A 17,788-nucleotide genomic window follows, 5' to 3' on the forward strand; every position below is an offset into this window, starting at 1 on the left:
AGATTACACAAATTCACACAATCCAATTGAAGGCTACAAATTTGCAGAGGGTTCATTACTCTTAACGCCGTTGTTATGCTGTATATGTTTGCAAAACAAACTTTGCATCAAAAACGTCAAAGCGTTACCGACATTTTGAAAAAAAAGTTTTCTTTGGCCACTTCCATATCTTGCTAAAAAAAATGTTGCGTAATGAAACACGTAAAATGATTTTAGTAGAAAATCGATGTTATAGCCGCGCAGCGATTTTTTTTTTACATTTTCTTGACACAAAATGAACGGGCTATTTATCAGAATTTTTAGCTCGTGTGGAAAATTTGATGAGAATTTCATTTCAATGTAGAAAAAGAGTACAAAATCAATGAAATAGTAGCGCGCTAGCCGCAGTCGATAAAAGTAGTTGCAACTTCGAAAAAGAGTACGTCTGGGAGCTCTAGTGAACATCTACCTATCGACCCATATAAAATACCACAAATCACAAAACCCATGAAGTAAAGGTGGCTTCAGAGTCATCCGTTCTCATGTTTCGTCTACATGTACGTGTCAGTTGTCATTTCAAACAATATACTCTATTGTATGAAATGCCAACTGTCATGAACACAGAGGCAAAACGGAATGAAAACGGATAACTGTGAATTCGGAATAATTCTCGATCCAATGAAAATATTAAATTTAAATTCAAAAACCGACTAATTAATAATTAATTATCGACTAATTACGAAGCCAAATGTTCAATGTTCGTTCACACTAAACTTGACCATTGATCCTTGATATGAAAATGTGCTACGATACTACAAATCACAATTGACTACCTTAACCTGTTACAGACAGCTGTCATCTGCTATCGACAACGACATCAATAATAAACAACAAGCTTTGACAAATGAAGTCTTATATAGCAAACAGCGTGGTCAAAACAAATGAAGTAAAAGATTTCTGAAATCAATCTTTAAAAATCTTCGATTAAATGAAGTAATAGATCAGATAGTAAGACTGTTAATATGATTGCCGTCTGTAACAGGTTAATTCAACAAACTAAAAATAAAAACAAAATACTCAGTTTCATCCACTCAAATACGATGATAGGGTGGTGTTTTGTTGACATGCAGTTTTACATGTGTATGCATATAACAAATATGAACAAAACATTAGAACCAAAACCAACGAGACCATTCCAAAACTGGCGATCTTATTTACACAGTTACTACAGTTTAACGGCATTAAAATACTAATTTTTTTCAACCAAATTTCAGATCATCGACGATGTCTTGCCGCTGCTATGGGACGTTCGTTTGTCCGATCCGGAGATCATACTACGAGTTGTTAGTAAGTAACCGATTTTTTTATGGTGGATAATGTGTGATCGTTCGTCTTTTCGAATATGATTTTTTTTTTGCCACCAAGACAATTATGATGAAAGAAAGTACACAGAAAGCGAAAGGCATCACAGAATTGCGAAAGTTTTAATTATAATAAAGTAATCGGGTATACTTAAACATAACGGTAAACATTAAAACCCAGACGAAATTTAATTAAAATTTCACTCTTTTGTTGTTGTATAATGAAAATGTGATATTTTTTTCTTATAATATATTTGTTATCGTCGGAGCAAAACTTATGGGTACGTGTCGTAACGAACATTTCGATATTTTTCTCATTTTAACAATATAACACCAGAGTGATGCGTTCGCCGTGACTCGAACAGACAAGACGAAAACGATGAATGAAATAAAATAAAAGGATGACTCGACGGTAAAGTCCTGTTTCAGTTTCACGTTAAATATCCCATTTGATATTTGGATCATGCATTCCGATTCACAAACAGTTTATGTCTCTCACAATGTTATAAAGACATCTATATGATGTGAGAACGGATGAACGGTGTTTCAAAGAAATCTTATTACCTTTGCGACGGGAAATTCACATATTTGCAGTGAATTGTTTGTTTAGCAGGTACAATTGTAGCAATTGCTCCAGCGGTTATATTGATATACTTGCAACTTGTGACGTTGATTTAAGATACAGAGGCATATAAGCAAAGTTAATCAGATCTATCACTTGTATTGTTAAACGTATCGCCTAGAGGGATTCTTTTGAAAACCAGCCTACCGAAATCGGGCGTGTTTTCTAGTGGAAGTTTTTATACGTACCTAGAAAGGACTTCGACCCTAGAAGCCAAAACCACTTTCAAAAAAATTCGTCGAAGCTTTTATGGCTGGTGAAAGGTGATCGAAAGCCGAAAATTTGCACTTTTCTTACCAAAATTTCTCCGGGTACACAAGCCGTACATGGTCGTGTGGGGTGTCATTAGAAAGGTAATCACATGTACTATTGAGCCGAATAGAGACTCATTGGTTTTAAAATTAATCCACACTGAAATATGTGCAGTTGAAGTTTTCAACCGAAAACTTGCACTTTTCTTACCAATATTTCTCCAGTTACACGAGCCGTACATGGTGGTGTGGGGTATCATTTGAAAGGTAATTTTATGTGTTTTTGGGTTAAATAGGGTCTTATGGGGTTTGTATGCATATGCGATGAAATATGAAAAGTTGAAATGTTTAAGTGCCCATATTTCATCGCATATGCATCCAAACCCCATAAGACCCTATTTGGCCCAAAAGCACATAAAATTACCTTTCAAATGATACCCCACACCACCATGTACGGCTCGTGTAACTGGAGAAATATTGGTAAGAGAAGTGCAAGTTTTCGGTTGAAAACTTCAACTGCACATATTTCAGTGTCGATGAATTTTAAACCCCATAAGTCTCTATTCGGCTCAATAGTACATGTGATTACCTTTCTAATGACACCCCATGCGACCCTGTACGGCTCGTGTCCCCGGAGAAATTTTGGTAAGAAAAGTGCAAGTTTTCGGTTTTTGATCACCTTTCACCAGTCACAAAAGCTTCGAAGAATTTTTTTGAAAGTGGTTTTGGGTTCTAGGGTCGAAGTCCTTTCTAGGTACATAGAAAAAAGTCCACTGGAAAATGCGTCCGATTTCGGTAGGCTGTTTTTCAAAAGAATCCCTCCTAGCACTAGATACAAAGTCTTTTGTACTTCATTATTTTTACCATATATTTTACTATAAGGGAGTAGAAGCCAAAGCAAATCGTGATTGTCTATATTTAATAGATGACACAGCCTTCTTACAACAGGCTAACAGACTTTTTACTTGGTGATATGAAAATATGTAATCCACGAAGTTTGGTTTTATCACGTAACTTTTTATACTTTGAAATGAACATTCAAACGCTGTAACTTGAACAGCTGCCACATCGTTTAACTTATTACTTGTTTTTTCTGAGCGAATCGGTTGTATTTTGTGGTTGAACATTTCTCTTGTTTTTATGTTTTTCACGACTTTTTTGACTTTCGACAAAGATCTGAATTCAATTTTTTATAGACGACGAAGAAGTCCGGGAAATAAAAGAAAACTTAGATGAATGTTGTGAACATTGTCACATAGTAACGTTTCCTCTCTGAAAATAAGACGACCCCTTAAAAGCAATTTGTGTTGGAGGCCTATTTTTTGCGACGTAAATTATCTTGCCGGAGTGAGTTATAAACTCATTTGTTGGCTAGTTAGACATAAAATGAAAAGAACTACAACACGAAGCTTTTCCAACATCTACACGAGTCGAACTGGTCTTTCAAAGTTCAGGGAACCTGTAAACACGTTAATCTCGGTAACATATTTCATGTTAAATTCAAAAGTCTCACCAGTTAAATCAACTTTCATCGTTTCTTAAAACATTTATTTAAATAGAAAACCAGTGCACAACTATTATTTACACAACAAAATGTTCTTTTGATGTTCTTTAGCACGAACTCGTGAGAGAGGTGAACAACGAAAAAGAAATAATCGAAAATTAGCTTCCTTCGCATGGAGCTGATTTTATCCCTAATATACTGACTTCCAATTCGATGGAATTTTGTTGATTGTTTGATAGATTGTTCATATCACCACGAGTTAAAATGAGAAGATCAGTTTTTCCCTCAAAAATTTGCTTACGGTTTGTTAGTTTTAGGTTTTGAATCTGGAAAAGTGAATTTTCTTCAAATATTGAAAGAGCGGTGCAAATGATTTCTATGTTAGGATATTATGCCAACATAGCCCCAGCATTAAAATTAAAGGATTTCGAAATAAATTCTCAAACGTACCTCCATTAGAACACTCCTCGAGCACGATACGTTGAATGCGGTAACCGTACAATGGACCTTCTTTGTTGTTTCTGCGGCGGCCAGCCATATAGCCACGACATCTTCAAACGGGCTGTTCGCTGATTTCGTTCTGCTGATCTAGAAATTGTTTTAGTCTTAATTTACAATGAAACTTTTCTGAAACCGATTCATATTTTCGACAACAAATTTTAGTTCACTCTACAAATTATCGGAAACATCTTTGGGTGGGGTTCGACCTACATATGAATCTTCGGAAAATAAATTCGCCAAACTTAATTTGCATCCTAGCACTGTTACAGCCATGTGATTGATCAATTCGGAATAATTGTCAGGCAGCATAAAATTGACCAATGATAGTCCGGATTGACCAGGTCTTGTCGACACGTCACTGTAACGTTATTATTTTTTTTCCTTAAAAACATTTGCCTCACAGAACTCAAAGAAGTGAAAACAATTTATCATTACGATTTATTGCCACCATAAGCTAGAACGCCAAAAGAAACCGTCTCCCCGTGACTCAGCACACTTTCGTTGAAACTCAAACAAATCCGTTCGCCGTCATAACATTCAAGAAAATTAACCGGTATCCTCGTTCGATGGTCCCGTAAAAAATGTCTCATAATCGACGTAATTCCTATCAACTGGCCACACTCTGATATCGGACACTTGATCGGCGTTTTGTCAATGTGGGCCAGTAAGCTTTTTATTTGCGAGTCTTTCTGATGTTTACAAATTGATTCCGTTGTTTTGGCGTCGTCTGCATCAATTACGGGCAATTTTTTGTGTTTCGAAATGGCTGAATTTTCGTTTGGCCTTGCTCGCATACAAAAATCGCAGTGATTCATTCTGAACAAAGCAGAAAAAAACGGAAAACTTAATTTGAAAGTGGTGAACTGCAAAATTTTAACATTATGATTTACATTTTTGTTTTGAAGGTAGACTGCTAGGTTTCAGCAATCTTTTCTCTCTGCTTTGTCGTCGACTTTTCTCGCGGCTATGTGCGTTGATAGACACGTTTATATTTATAATAATCTCACAATGGCGATTGTAGATATATATCATATTGCGAAGCTTTTTAATATTCCTTGTGCATCACCGGAAGTTGAAAAATATATCATAAATCTCAAGAAAGTTTTTGTAGTGGGTATACGAATAATGACATTTTAAATGTATCGTTACTGTCATTTGCTTTTTTTTTGTTTATATTCTTTAAAGAAATTTAATTTTTTTTTATTAGGTTTTATTAGAATTTCGAAGAATTTGAAAGTTTAACGTTTTTTTTATACAAGCACGGTATAAGAGAATGATGTTTAGAAACTAAAAAGAAATGTAATAGAGTCTTTCCATATTTTAGTACTTTCTGTCATAAAATTACTGCTGTCACTGCGCTTATCTTCATTGTGAACCAACTTCATATGGTGACATTTGTTCTACAATGACAAATGTGAAGTTGGTTCACATGAAAATAAGCTGCAGAAAATGAAGTACCATGAAAAAAATGTGGCGCCTCTACAGGCCAACCCAGTTGTCCCATTTTGAAAACCGACACTTCTGTTTTGAGATTTACTGGCTTTTTATGTCTTTTGCATGTATTTTTATATGAAGAAATTAATTACTCAAGTAAAAAACAGAAATTGAAAATGTTTTGGGTTTTCAAAATTCCATGTGTGTAATACAAAAAACTTTCTTCTGGTTCAACCTGGCATGAGGGTTATTTCCGGTAAAAGTATGCCACACATCATATAAAATGCAGTATAAAAAATATTTTCTTCCAAATTTACCTCAAAAAAGTTCTTAAATTTTCCTGCAAGGGTAATAAATTTTCCTAAATTATCACAAAATGTATTTTTGAGAAAATTTGGCAAAATTTAAGAAAGTTAGTGAAAATTTGAAAAAATAAGGGAAAACATTTTCCCAGAAATAGTGACTTATATCTTGAGAGTGACATCAAACTATTTACGGCTTTTTATTCTTAACGCAAAGATATTGACTAAGAGGGACTTTACGGAAATGAAATCCGGACTACGAAACCTAATTTTTCGACTTTTGGCCACTTAAAACCAGCCAGGTATGGAAGATCGAATATATCTGTGTCTGGTTTTGGGGTCTAGGCACCAAGGCCAAACTAGGCATATATATGGGAAACCAAAAGAATAATAAAGTACTCCGTTGATTGCCAATTAATAGAATAATTTCTTTATTCAGATGAAAAATACAAAATAGTTCAGTTCATGGCAATGGTTATATTACGACTGACTTATATCAGGAGATGTGTGTAAGCTACTCGATACAATAATAAGGAACACTATGCCACCTGCATAGTACCCGTTCCTACACAGCCCTTCTTTAATTAAACATTTGTCCTCAAATGTCCGACTTCTTTATATCATTCCACCACTCACCGTTTTCATTCTCTCTGTCTCTCGTATCGTCCTTGTTGTCTATCACCGACCTAGAGATTTGAACTTTCCCCTTACTTATTGTTATATCAACTTGCTTGATGAAATTCATTCCCAAAATCGCATCATGTGGGATTTCATTGTCTTGTACCACGTTGAATGTTATGTAATAACCGATTCGTTCAATTGACATGTGTAGCGTAATAAACTCTGGCGACTTTATCTCACTGCCCCACAAACGTACCGTTCGGCTTTCTCTGATTGACTCTGGCCTGTAATCCAATCGCATTATACTGGCATATTTTATTACAGATTTCGTTAATCCGGTATGCAGCATAGCTTTCAATTCGGTGTCGCCGTGAAACATTCTAATATTACAGCTCGATATTTGTAATCCGACGTGTAGTGTCTTCTCCAATGAATTGTGTAACGCATCAACCTTAACGACTGGCAATGCATTGTTTGGTGGCAATTCGTTTTGACTACCACTTCGTGAGAATTTCCCTTCTGTAGAACATTTCGTCGCAGATGTTTCCGTTCGCGTACCGTCAGCCGATGATTTTTCCACTATGTTTTTGTTCGTGAGTCTGCTACACCCTTTTGCAATGTGACCGAATTCGTTGCATATAAAACACCGTGCGCCTTTCTCTTTATGTGGACATTCTGCCGTACGATGCTTTTTGCCTCCACAATTTACACAACGACCACTTTCCATTGTCTTGTCACAAAATGCGTTTGATCAACCACGTGCAACCCTTCTCGAATGATCGACCGCGTGCAGCCTTTCTCGAAGGTTCGTGTCAATTTTTCTTCGCTTTACAACTTTCAGATGCACCCCGTAGCAATTGCACCTCAGTCTTCAACTTTTCGATTTGTCCAACTTGATCAGCTTTTCTCAATTGAACTCTTTGCCTTATCGTCTCTTTATATCAGCCTGACCGTCGTATCATCTGATATCGTATCACTTATTTGAGTCGTAATTCACATAATCGCCCACTTTCATTGCACTAAATCATTAGAAATCGTCCACTCAATAGCCTTTGTAATCCCGGTTGAGCCCCCATATGGGAAACCAAAAGAATAATAAAGTACTCCGTTGATTGCCAATTAATAGAATAATTTCTTTATTCAGATGAAAAATACAAAATAGTTCAGTTCATGGCAATGGTTATATTACGACTGACTTATATCAGGAGATGTGTGTAAGCTACTCGATACAATAATAAGGAACACTATGCCACCTGCATAGTACCCGTTCCTACATATATAAAAAAAGTCCCGGAAAAAATAGCGCCGATTTCAGTCAGTCGAAATTCAAAAGAATCCCTCTAATTGACTTGTTCTTTTTAAGTTTCACTAACTTTCAAGCGTTTAATTTGAATACATTTTTAGACAATCTTTATTTTGACTCGTTCAACAACTTGTTGAGCAACTTCTCAGTTTCTCTTTAAAATGTAAAAACAGATCGTTCGAGTATATTATATCAACCACAACTGAGGAGTGATTATAAAATGAATTTTCAAAGATTTTCATACCCTTGGCTTCCAGTTCTTAAAAACGCTTAGTATTTGATAAGAATAGAAGATTATTCGTAAAGTTGATACTTAAGAATACCTGACGTGATGTCACTACCACAAACCTGTTGCCGAAACGATATTTTAGCATTCATAAAATTACTCAAAACGTTCCTTTTCAACTCAAGACTTTAAATGGTTCCGTTTACACGAAAATGAGACTATGAACACATGAACGAACATTATAAATACGCTGAACAAATTACATTATCTGCTTGAAATGTATTGATTGATTAATGTGTTTCAAAGATTCTTTTCAATGTGTTTCTTCGTCGTTAATAAAACCGCATTAAATTATATCTAATTTTACTTATGCCTTAGCGCGTCTTTTGTTTCCTTATTGTTCAATTACGATTTTTTTTATATTAAATACCTTCCCATACTGACTTGCGAATAGAAATTCATAAACAATGTACGTACGCGAGGGTGGATCGTCAATGATTTTTATGTCATAGATAAGAACTGTTTTATGAAGTGAAATTCTCGGTTATCTGTGCATCAAAATTATTTTATTTTGCTCTCATCATAATGCACATGTAATCCCTTGGTTTTAAAACGAAAATTGAAACAGTTAATGTCAATCAAATTAATGTTGACATTTACTTCAGCTGTTTTACCAGCCGGTCCACTCATACTAATAGTGATCTTACGAAAATCTCTTTTGCTTGTATAAGTGTACCGGATGGTGGAAGGAAATTTCGATAAAAAGTTTGTTAACTGTTTGAAAAATTAAATTTTTACATTTTATTTTACACAAAAATGGTCCACCCTGCATACGAAAGCAGGAAGAATTGGAGTTTTTCTGTTGTATTTTCATCCGACTTATAACTTGATATATAAACACTGGGAAGTAGGCGTAAATCGTTATACGAAATATAACTAAATATAAACACATAGCACAACGTAGTGAAAGTGGAGTACTTTGGGAAAGATTACATTCAAAATGCTCTCGTACTTTCAATTTATATAAGTACAGGAATTGGAGCGGGTAGGTTGACTTTGGGCGTCCTTTATAAATAGATAATAACCTCGTTTTTATTATAAATTGGCAAATGGTTGATAAGCAACAAGTTTTTTTGTCATTGTTGACTACACCGTTTGAAAATTTTCCTTGTTAATTGAATTAGAATTTGGTATAGAGTGATGTAGACGAATAGAGTACAAACAACTTACTTTTGGTAGATTGGGCTTATAGCATTTATAATGTGAACCGTTCTTAGAGCGAAATATGATTTTTATCGCGGAGTGTGACGATACGATCATCGTTTAAAATAGCATCATGGGAGCGATGTAGTGACATTGTTATATATGCCACTGCGTTAGTGTGAAGTGTAAACTTCGATAAGAATAGGAACTTTAGAGATGGAAGTTAATTCTATTTAGGAGCTGAAGAAGCAGAATGAACGTAGTATCTAATCGCATGAAAAATGTGAACACACCTGCACAGCTCTTTCGGAAATATTGAAAGTAGAATTACTTTAAATGTATGAACAGTTTGCTTGCATTAAATGGAGAATAAGTCACCTCTTAACGATACGACAAGAAATGTCCATGAAATACGATTCTAGCTCGAACTGTATCTGTCAATCTGACGCGGGCGATTTTTGATAAAAGGCAAAATCGTATACTCCCCGCATTGACAGTGTTCCATAAATTCTTCAGAGTGAATGACAATATGATGGCGATTGTTTGGTCGATGCATTACGATGTTTTGAGATTGTCCACGAACTTAGCGACGTACATTGGTCCCATACTAAATTTACGGCTTTTATGTATAATATGCGAACACAGGTTCAAAAGTCGCATTTACCCCGATGCGTAATTTATAAACGGCTTCTTTACATTCCCTTTTTAAGAAAGAAATTGAGATTAGAAGTCACGAAACATCGACCACTTACACTCACTTTATTCCGATTTGTAATCTATACATCGCAGATCTTACCTTAACAACTATTATGATTCCATCGAATGGTGTTGCTGTTGCTATATCATAGGTATATGTAGTATCGTTTCCACATTCTGACTGAGATGTGTATCCTATTCCTATGTAAATTTTAATAGCGAGAAAACCAATTTACTTCTTGAATCCACATTGTATTGTCATAAGCTTTTTATACCAATGTGCCATATACAATGCGAATATGATGCCTTACGATATCCAAATATCTATCACAGTTCGAGTTATACAAAATGTGAGCGAAGAGAATGAATATATACGATATATAAAGCGATACAGCCAGGAGGCTTAATAAATTTTACCTTTCGGGTTGTTATATGGTTTTATGGAATTGAATATCAAAATGCTGAATGATCTATAATGTGGATGGGGGTTTGGGATTTCAAAGGAACTGGATATGACGAAGGTTACGAATTTATGGTAAATTTTAGAGTTAAATCTTGGGTCATATTACGGAGTTTCTATGTGTGTATGTTAGAGAGTTAAAGTGTTTCGTGCTCCTATTTGTCTGGATATAATGGATTTTATATAAGTTCATAAATATAGAACAAGTTCAATTTGTGTGTATTCAGCAAATCTGAATGTATATATATGTAGAGCACAACAAACACACATCAAATATTCATCCAAAAAGTATCCAGCTAATTAAAATGGGATTGATACAAGGTCAAAAGCCCAACGCTTTTGATGATTGTGATTACAGAAACTTTGAATATATTCAGGACATTGTAAGAGTAATATGTAGATTCAATGATTTCAGGTGAAGTGCTTGTCAATGGTGCTGAATACAGTAAAGTTCTAACAAGCTTTCGGAAAGTGTGTATGTACATTCCATACATTTAGTTGATGATAACTGCAAAAAATGTTGTTAACAATATTGAAACATTGAATTTTACATTAAACGAAAATTAGGATGGTATGGTGGTATACCATACAAATGGGGCAGAATAAAGTTTGATGCTAAAATTGCACCATGGCGCGGCGCCATCATTTCTGTAAGAAAAAGTAACGTCATTATCGAAAAAAATCTGAACAACTTTTGGCAATGCCGTTTTTTTATCATATAGGGTGGCGCACCATGCAGTTTAGCAACAGTTTCACTGCTGCATGACATGACGCGTACAGAAACTTAAGTATAATGACAGCGTTCTGACTTAAACAACCTTTCATGCGTTTTGTCACTTCAGACATAAGATTATGCACCTTTTGCCAAATTTGTTATCGTGACGTGTAGGCATTGCTGGTCGAGCCGAAGGCGAGAACCGTAATGACCACAAATCAAGATAACAATTTTGGCAAGAGGTACATACACTTTTTTGTCTGCCGAGAACATTATATACCGAGATAAGCAAAAATGCTCTAGAGGGATAAGTGGGAAATTATTGTTCTAAGCAGATGAATGAAATTATTAAGAGCGTAAATAAGTATCAAAGAAATGATAACAGATGGAACTGCGCTGTCTGTTATGGTTTCTCTGATAAATATGCACTGATTCAATATTATAGTCGAACGTATATCGAACACGTTTATTGAAATAATTGTACATTAAAAGACGGGACTCAGACATACTGTCTAAAGTTGTAATTGTACTAGATTAAATTATTGAGTGTGCTGGACGTTCAAAGTCGTCTTAGCTCTCCTACTTCTTTTCATCTAAGCATATTCGATATTATGTAAAATCTGTTACTTCATATGTTCTAACATACGTTTCGCTATAAGAGACTTTTAGACAGCTTTCGATTTTTTTTGTCCGTCCTTTTTGGTAACAGATGAGTATCAATTTTTTTAAAAGTCCGATTGTTCTCCAAGATAGCAAAAGGATTTCATTTCCATTCGATTATTATTAAAAGGTAAATTCCACATGATTTACCACATTTTGACTAACATTATGTTTGCATGAATATCTATAAAATTGTCAGTTCTTATGTTTCTCTATTTCTCTCCCTGTAACTTAGCCCAAAGTCAAATTTCCTGGTATTCATCTTAGCCTAAAAAATACCACGTTCGTTATAAATTTATTTCCGTCCATTTTCGTTATTCAGTTTGACGACCTTAATTTGATAATTTCATATTAATTGTTAGCTTAAATGAAACGAACTTTTTAAGAAAAACCTTTTAATAACTTTAAGTAATATCCCTCGTTCCCGAAAACTCATGAAAAAAGTATCAGAGAAATTAAAAATTCCGATTTTCATCAATTATGAAACACCTTTCTGGATCTCTCATTCCACCAACCCATATTGGGGATACCTCAAGCCCTATATCGTAGCGCAAAAGCAACGTTTTCAATATTTAATTAGGGTTTTTCGGTCTCCATCATTGAAAATATAAACAAAAAAATTTATTTTGTAAACATTTTTTTTGTGTATTTCATATTTTTCATTGTAATTCGCAGATATATACCGGATCATGTTGAGTGATAAAAAATATGGACTTTCTGTTAGTATAATGGCAACTCGTGTAATGCCGTCATTGCTGCCACAAACTGTCAATCCATCATTGAATTTGGAACAGTTTACAATATTGCTGGAGGTAATTTCGACGAATTTTATGGTGGTTCATTTTCGAACAAAAAATTTATTACTCATGAGATTTTCGTACAGTTTGTTCATTTCATTTTTACACAGTTTCTAAAGATTGTCGATATGTCAGAGTTTTAAATGTGCCCAGTCAATTAAGTTCTTCCCAAATTGCGCAATATTTGAATTCGCGATAGAAATTTTAAATTTTGCGCCAAAAATTCATAATTTGGGAAGAACTTAATTGACCGGGTACATTTAAAACTCTGACATATCTAAAACTGTGTAAAAATGACATGAACAAACTGTAGCTCTACAATGTTTGCTCAATACTTCATTTGAGTCTTATCAAAACGTAGTGTGTTGTTTAGCCAAACCAAGCCAAATACATCGAACGTTTTATATAAGGAATGATGGACTGTTGAGTACAACGAACTAAGATTCCACGGGCTTACACATGTGAATATTATATGATTCATTCGATGGGCAGATATTTACCGCTGGAAAAGGATTTTCAACAAACGATCCTCTGAGGATTTTCCTATCGTTTTCCAAGGATTTTTTCTTTTTTTCTGATTTTCTTGAGCCTTCTAAAGAATTTTATATAAGATCACAGATTTTCTTGAGGATTTTCTTTAGTCAAATTTAGGATTTTCTTTGGACTAACAAAGGATTCAAAGGAACCAAACAAATGAAAATGATACCAGATATCGTAGCCGCCGGCGGTAGTAACGACATCTGGTATAATTTCTGAGGTTACTAGACGGAAAAGTTTTTTTTTCTTAATTGAGCCACCCTATTTTCTATGTATTATGAAGTTTTAACATTTTTCACACTTTGGTCAATTAAGTACACATCACGCACTTCCCATATTCATGTCACGCAGATATTAATGTGACTTTATCACAGTCGCTAGTCAAATTCAATTTTGTTTGTTCCGATGGGTGATGTCATTACATTGTCAATCATTTCCAGGTTCTACAGGAAATGTTGGATCACATCGATCGACAACAACGCAATAAACTAAAATTGGACAATCTATCGATACCTTCGCCGGAAAGACATCGCCCGTTACGTCATCAATTTTCATCGGACAATATGCATGTGCCGCCATTCAATATACCCAACTTACGTATCGACCAACGAAAAACTTCCAGTGCCGAAGACATGGCACGTAAGAACTCAACAGGTAAATTGCAAATTTATTTTTCAGACATTAAATGCGACACAAATTTACAATTTAATTTCTGTCTGGGAGTTTTCGAAATTTGTTATTATTTCGGGGGTATTTAAGTTTAAATCAGCCTTCTCTCGGCGTATTTTCAAATCAAAAGATATTCGCTTTCTTGCATCCCACGCGTGTCATTGAAATGGAAACTCTGAACTGAGTTAATTTGGGTTTATAGCGTTCCAAATTTAGATGCTTTAGGATGGAGAATTTTAAATCAGACGACGAGATGTGAAGATAACAAATTTGTTACAAAGTTGAAAGGAATGTGTATGGATATAGAATGTAATCTTGTGAAATTTACGTTTTGTCAATTATACAAGCTAGAACGAGTACGTGTTGCAGGAACGTACCAAATGCTGCAAGGTGTTAATGCGAACCATTCTTGGTTTCATTTCTTGGTTTTACATAAATAGCTGTGTGGGTGAAAGTTACTTTTTTCGGGATTACGTAATATATTTACGTCAAGCGCCTACCTGTCGCTTACACGTTGTTTGAACGTAAAATGCGTGCGTTTTCTAAAACATTTCTACAATTGCGTGAAATTGTACGTCATCAGAAAACAATATCAATACAAGCGTTGACGCACTTTGTGGACTAAATATTTTCTATGGACTGAATCGTTTATGAGACTATATGAAGAACTGCGTCACGTGTCGATCTGTGCCGAAACAACGTATATATTTGCGACACGATCTGTTTTAAATATAAGCGATATAGGTACAAAGGATTTACAGCTTTAGAGCTTGCTTAATGAATGTTAAAAATGTTTCGTCCTAAAGTGGACTCACGTTTTCGTTTTTGTATCAACTATTGTGTAGACTATTATATTGAGAATGGATCATGTGCTGAACGTTATATAATAATAGAGAATCCAGATCGTTAAAAACAACCTAAAAATCGATTGCTGCTTTAAAGATAAATTTTTATCTGTTAATTTTATTTGAAATTTGAACTTTTAATGAACAGTTTCGACATCATAGTCTTTGTGATGCATGCCAAACCATTAAACGAAACAATAGTCGATACACATCGGTTCAAAACGAAATTTAAAATAAATAACCATTTCTGCCGCAAATCCTAAACCGCACAATACCAATACGACCTACGACCTAAACGCGTATACTTGAAATAAAAATAAATATACGACCTCGCCTACACATATAGTCAGAATAGTACAATGTTATAACACAGGAAACATTATTCGTTCGATGAAATCGATTAACCCATCAAACTGTAGTTACTATTTCTGTATTCATTTGGGATGATAGAGTGATATTTCAATTCGAAATGCATGTGGCAATATATGAATTTACATTTATATAACCAGCGAAGCATTTTATTTTCCACTTCATCCATGCGTTCCAACAACCAACGTTGTCTAACACCCCATATGCATTTTCACAATCCAGGTTCGGGTGTGTTGGGTGGCTGGTGGTTCGGTGGTTCACCATCGTCACCGGATCGAAATTTTCTACGAGTGGCAAATGCATTTCCTAATCGTCGATTGTCTGACAACACATTGATGACACCGAAAATTCGCATAGCACCATCTTGTGCATCGTCGCCCGGAGGAACGCCTGGCAGTGGTTTGCCAATACGACGACATTCAAGTATTGGGCCACAAGAACGACGCGGCTCAACAATTAATTTATCACCGCCAACGGTAAGTTGAAATGTACTTTTTTTTCAGTGGTATTGAATATACCGTCGCTTTGATCTAATTATTCAGGAAATAGGTTAGAAGACGTGGATAGCTAAAATTTACTATAATGGAACAATTAAAAGAATTTTTTTTTAGAGTTTTCTTTTCGAGAGTTTTCTTTTAATCTTTTCAAATAAAATTTATTTTATTGAGCGCAACGATCTGTACAATTTAGATATTTCAAAGTAGTTCCTAGTTCAAAGGAAATTTATTCGTTCCTTAAGTAAATGTTTTCATTTTTATAATTTAAGTTGTGGTGTTCAGAGTAATACTCCATGTAATCCGGTTTTTTATACTGAAACATCGTTAAGTTGTGCACATTTTATGCAACGAGAATAAATCACACAACATACAAACGTGCAAAGTCGTGCAATTGACGTCGATTATATTTTAATGAGGAATGTATTCAGCTCGTATTTTATTCCATTTATTTTAAAAGCGCAAAGGTAAATAATGAAATTTTCCCTAATCTGACCTGAAAATACCAGAATTTTGAGCTGAAATTGAATCAATTTATCTGGAACATGAGAATAGTAATCACTTCGAACCTGACCTGATAGCTGACAGTTTATCTAAAAATGTCTGACTACCTCTGAATCTTCCAGGTCCAGATCAAACATCAAAAAGCTTTCGTCATCGAATGATGACAGTCTTTACAGTACTTTGTCAAACGTTCCTCTACGAATAGATTGCTAATGTACTTCATCAAAGTTCGATTAGCTTTCTCTTTCTCATTTTTTAAATTACGAATTTAAATTCAAGGAAAATATTTTTCGAGATACAAAGATACTTTTTAAATTCGAGCTGTTCGTTTCATATTTCAAACTATTCTATTTATTAAGAATTACTAAAGAGTCTACGAACTACCATGGTAGAATCAAATTGAAAAGTATTTCCATTGTAATTTGAACTGCAAAATAAGCTACTTGTGATAATCATTAAAGTGTATAATAAAATACCTTGCGGGCGGAAAATTAGTGGAAGAAAAAGCACAAACTTATGCCTCAGTTTTAAAGTTTGTGGTTGGTAACAAATTGAATTGATGAACTTAGTTTTCCCCTGCAATTTTACAGTTTTGTTACCAATTAAATGTGAAAGCGAATCGATCCAATATTTAACTGGGTAATCAAGTTTACGGTGTAAATTTTCTTTTTTTTCTCCAACACTGTCACCGAATTGGATTACATGGATGTTATTTTCGTGAACAACACAATAAACAGAAAAGTAGTGCTGGTAACAAAAAAAAAGCGGTGATCACTTATAAGAATTTCATACGCAAAATAAACGCATCTCATTTTAAACAACGATGTATAGCATAAACAAACAAACACCCATACTTCCTACAAAGATTTTTTTTTTTAAATTTTATTTGTACAAATGAGGAAAGACAAATTTGTGCTGAGATTGTAGTACAGATAGAGGCATTGAAATTTCAGCAAGAATTTGCTTCAGCTGTTTTTCAGGTGATCCAAACTTACAATCAAAACTCTTTATACGTATATATACGGAATTACCACAACCACGCGCCTGCGTATATCAGCTTCAACCGCACACACGTATAAACAGTGTTGATTGGATGTGTGAATCAGCATTCATGCTGAAATTTCACTGCCTCTGACTGTAGTGGAAGGCTCGGTTCTGATTTGTCATTCTTTATCGTTAGTGCCGATTTGATATAAAAAGAAACTGCACTGGATCTTAAAAGCTTTTAGACTTGCAACAGATTAAAATTGAAACATTGATTGAACCGAATTATAAACAGAAGAGAAACAAGAAAAAAAACGAAATTAAAATTTTACAAAAACATGTACATAATTTAGGGATATGGCTTCAGTGCTCGTGGAGGCTCTGGATCGAGTCTTTCAGTGCCTTCGTCATCCGCCTACGTAGTAAGTCACGCATAAAAGACCTCACATTTTGTGCTATTTTCTATAAATTTATATAAGTTTGGAAAGCGCCTTTATACCCAAAAGCAATCACGAAAAATTGTGTGTGACATGCATTTTATACAAAGTGGATATGTTTGGAGCAACTTTTGAATGCATTTTGTCTTGTGGCAACCAACACTAATTTATTGACTTTACATAATTTTATATAACATTGTGGCCGTCCATCCAGTGCTGTCCTATATACCATAAAAACATTCAGTGTTGTACATAATGAAAACAAAACAAAACAAAAATATTTTTTATATAAAAACCATTTTCATCTTGCATAT

At 34.6% G+C, this 17,788-nt stretch overlaps 1 protein-coding gene across 1 annotated transcript in view; it reads left to right on the forward strand.

Moving 5' to 3' along the window:
- The window catches only part of LOC119080834 (SCY1-like protein 2), a 106,334-nt gene that overhangs the window by 74,786 nt on the left and 13,760 nt on the right, over positions 1–17,788 (forward strand). Inside the window, exons 14-18 of the mRNA XM_037189391.1 lie at positions 1,254–1,326; positions 12,514–12,650; positions 13,613–13,826; positions 15,278–15,531; positions 17,391–17,459. Of these exons, the coding sequence (XP_037045286.1) occupies positions 1,254–1,326; positions 12,514–12,650; positions 13,613–13,826; positions 15,278–15,531; positions 17,391–17,459 (747 nt within the window). The remainder of the gene's footprint in view (positions 1–1,253; positions 1,327–12,513; positions 12,651–13,612; positions 13,827–15,277; positions 15,532–17,390; positions 17,460–17,788) is intronic.

The sequence above is a fragment of the Bradysia coprophila genome, unplaced genomic scaffold (genome assembly GCF_014529535.1).
Source record: "Bradysia coprophila strain Holo2 unplaced genomic scaffold, BU_Bcop_v1 contig_350, whole genome shotgun sequence".
Taxonomy (NCBI): domain Eukaryota; kingdom Metazoa; phylum Arthropoda; class Insecta; order Diptera; family Sciaridae; genus Bradysia; species Bradysia coprophila.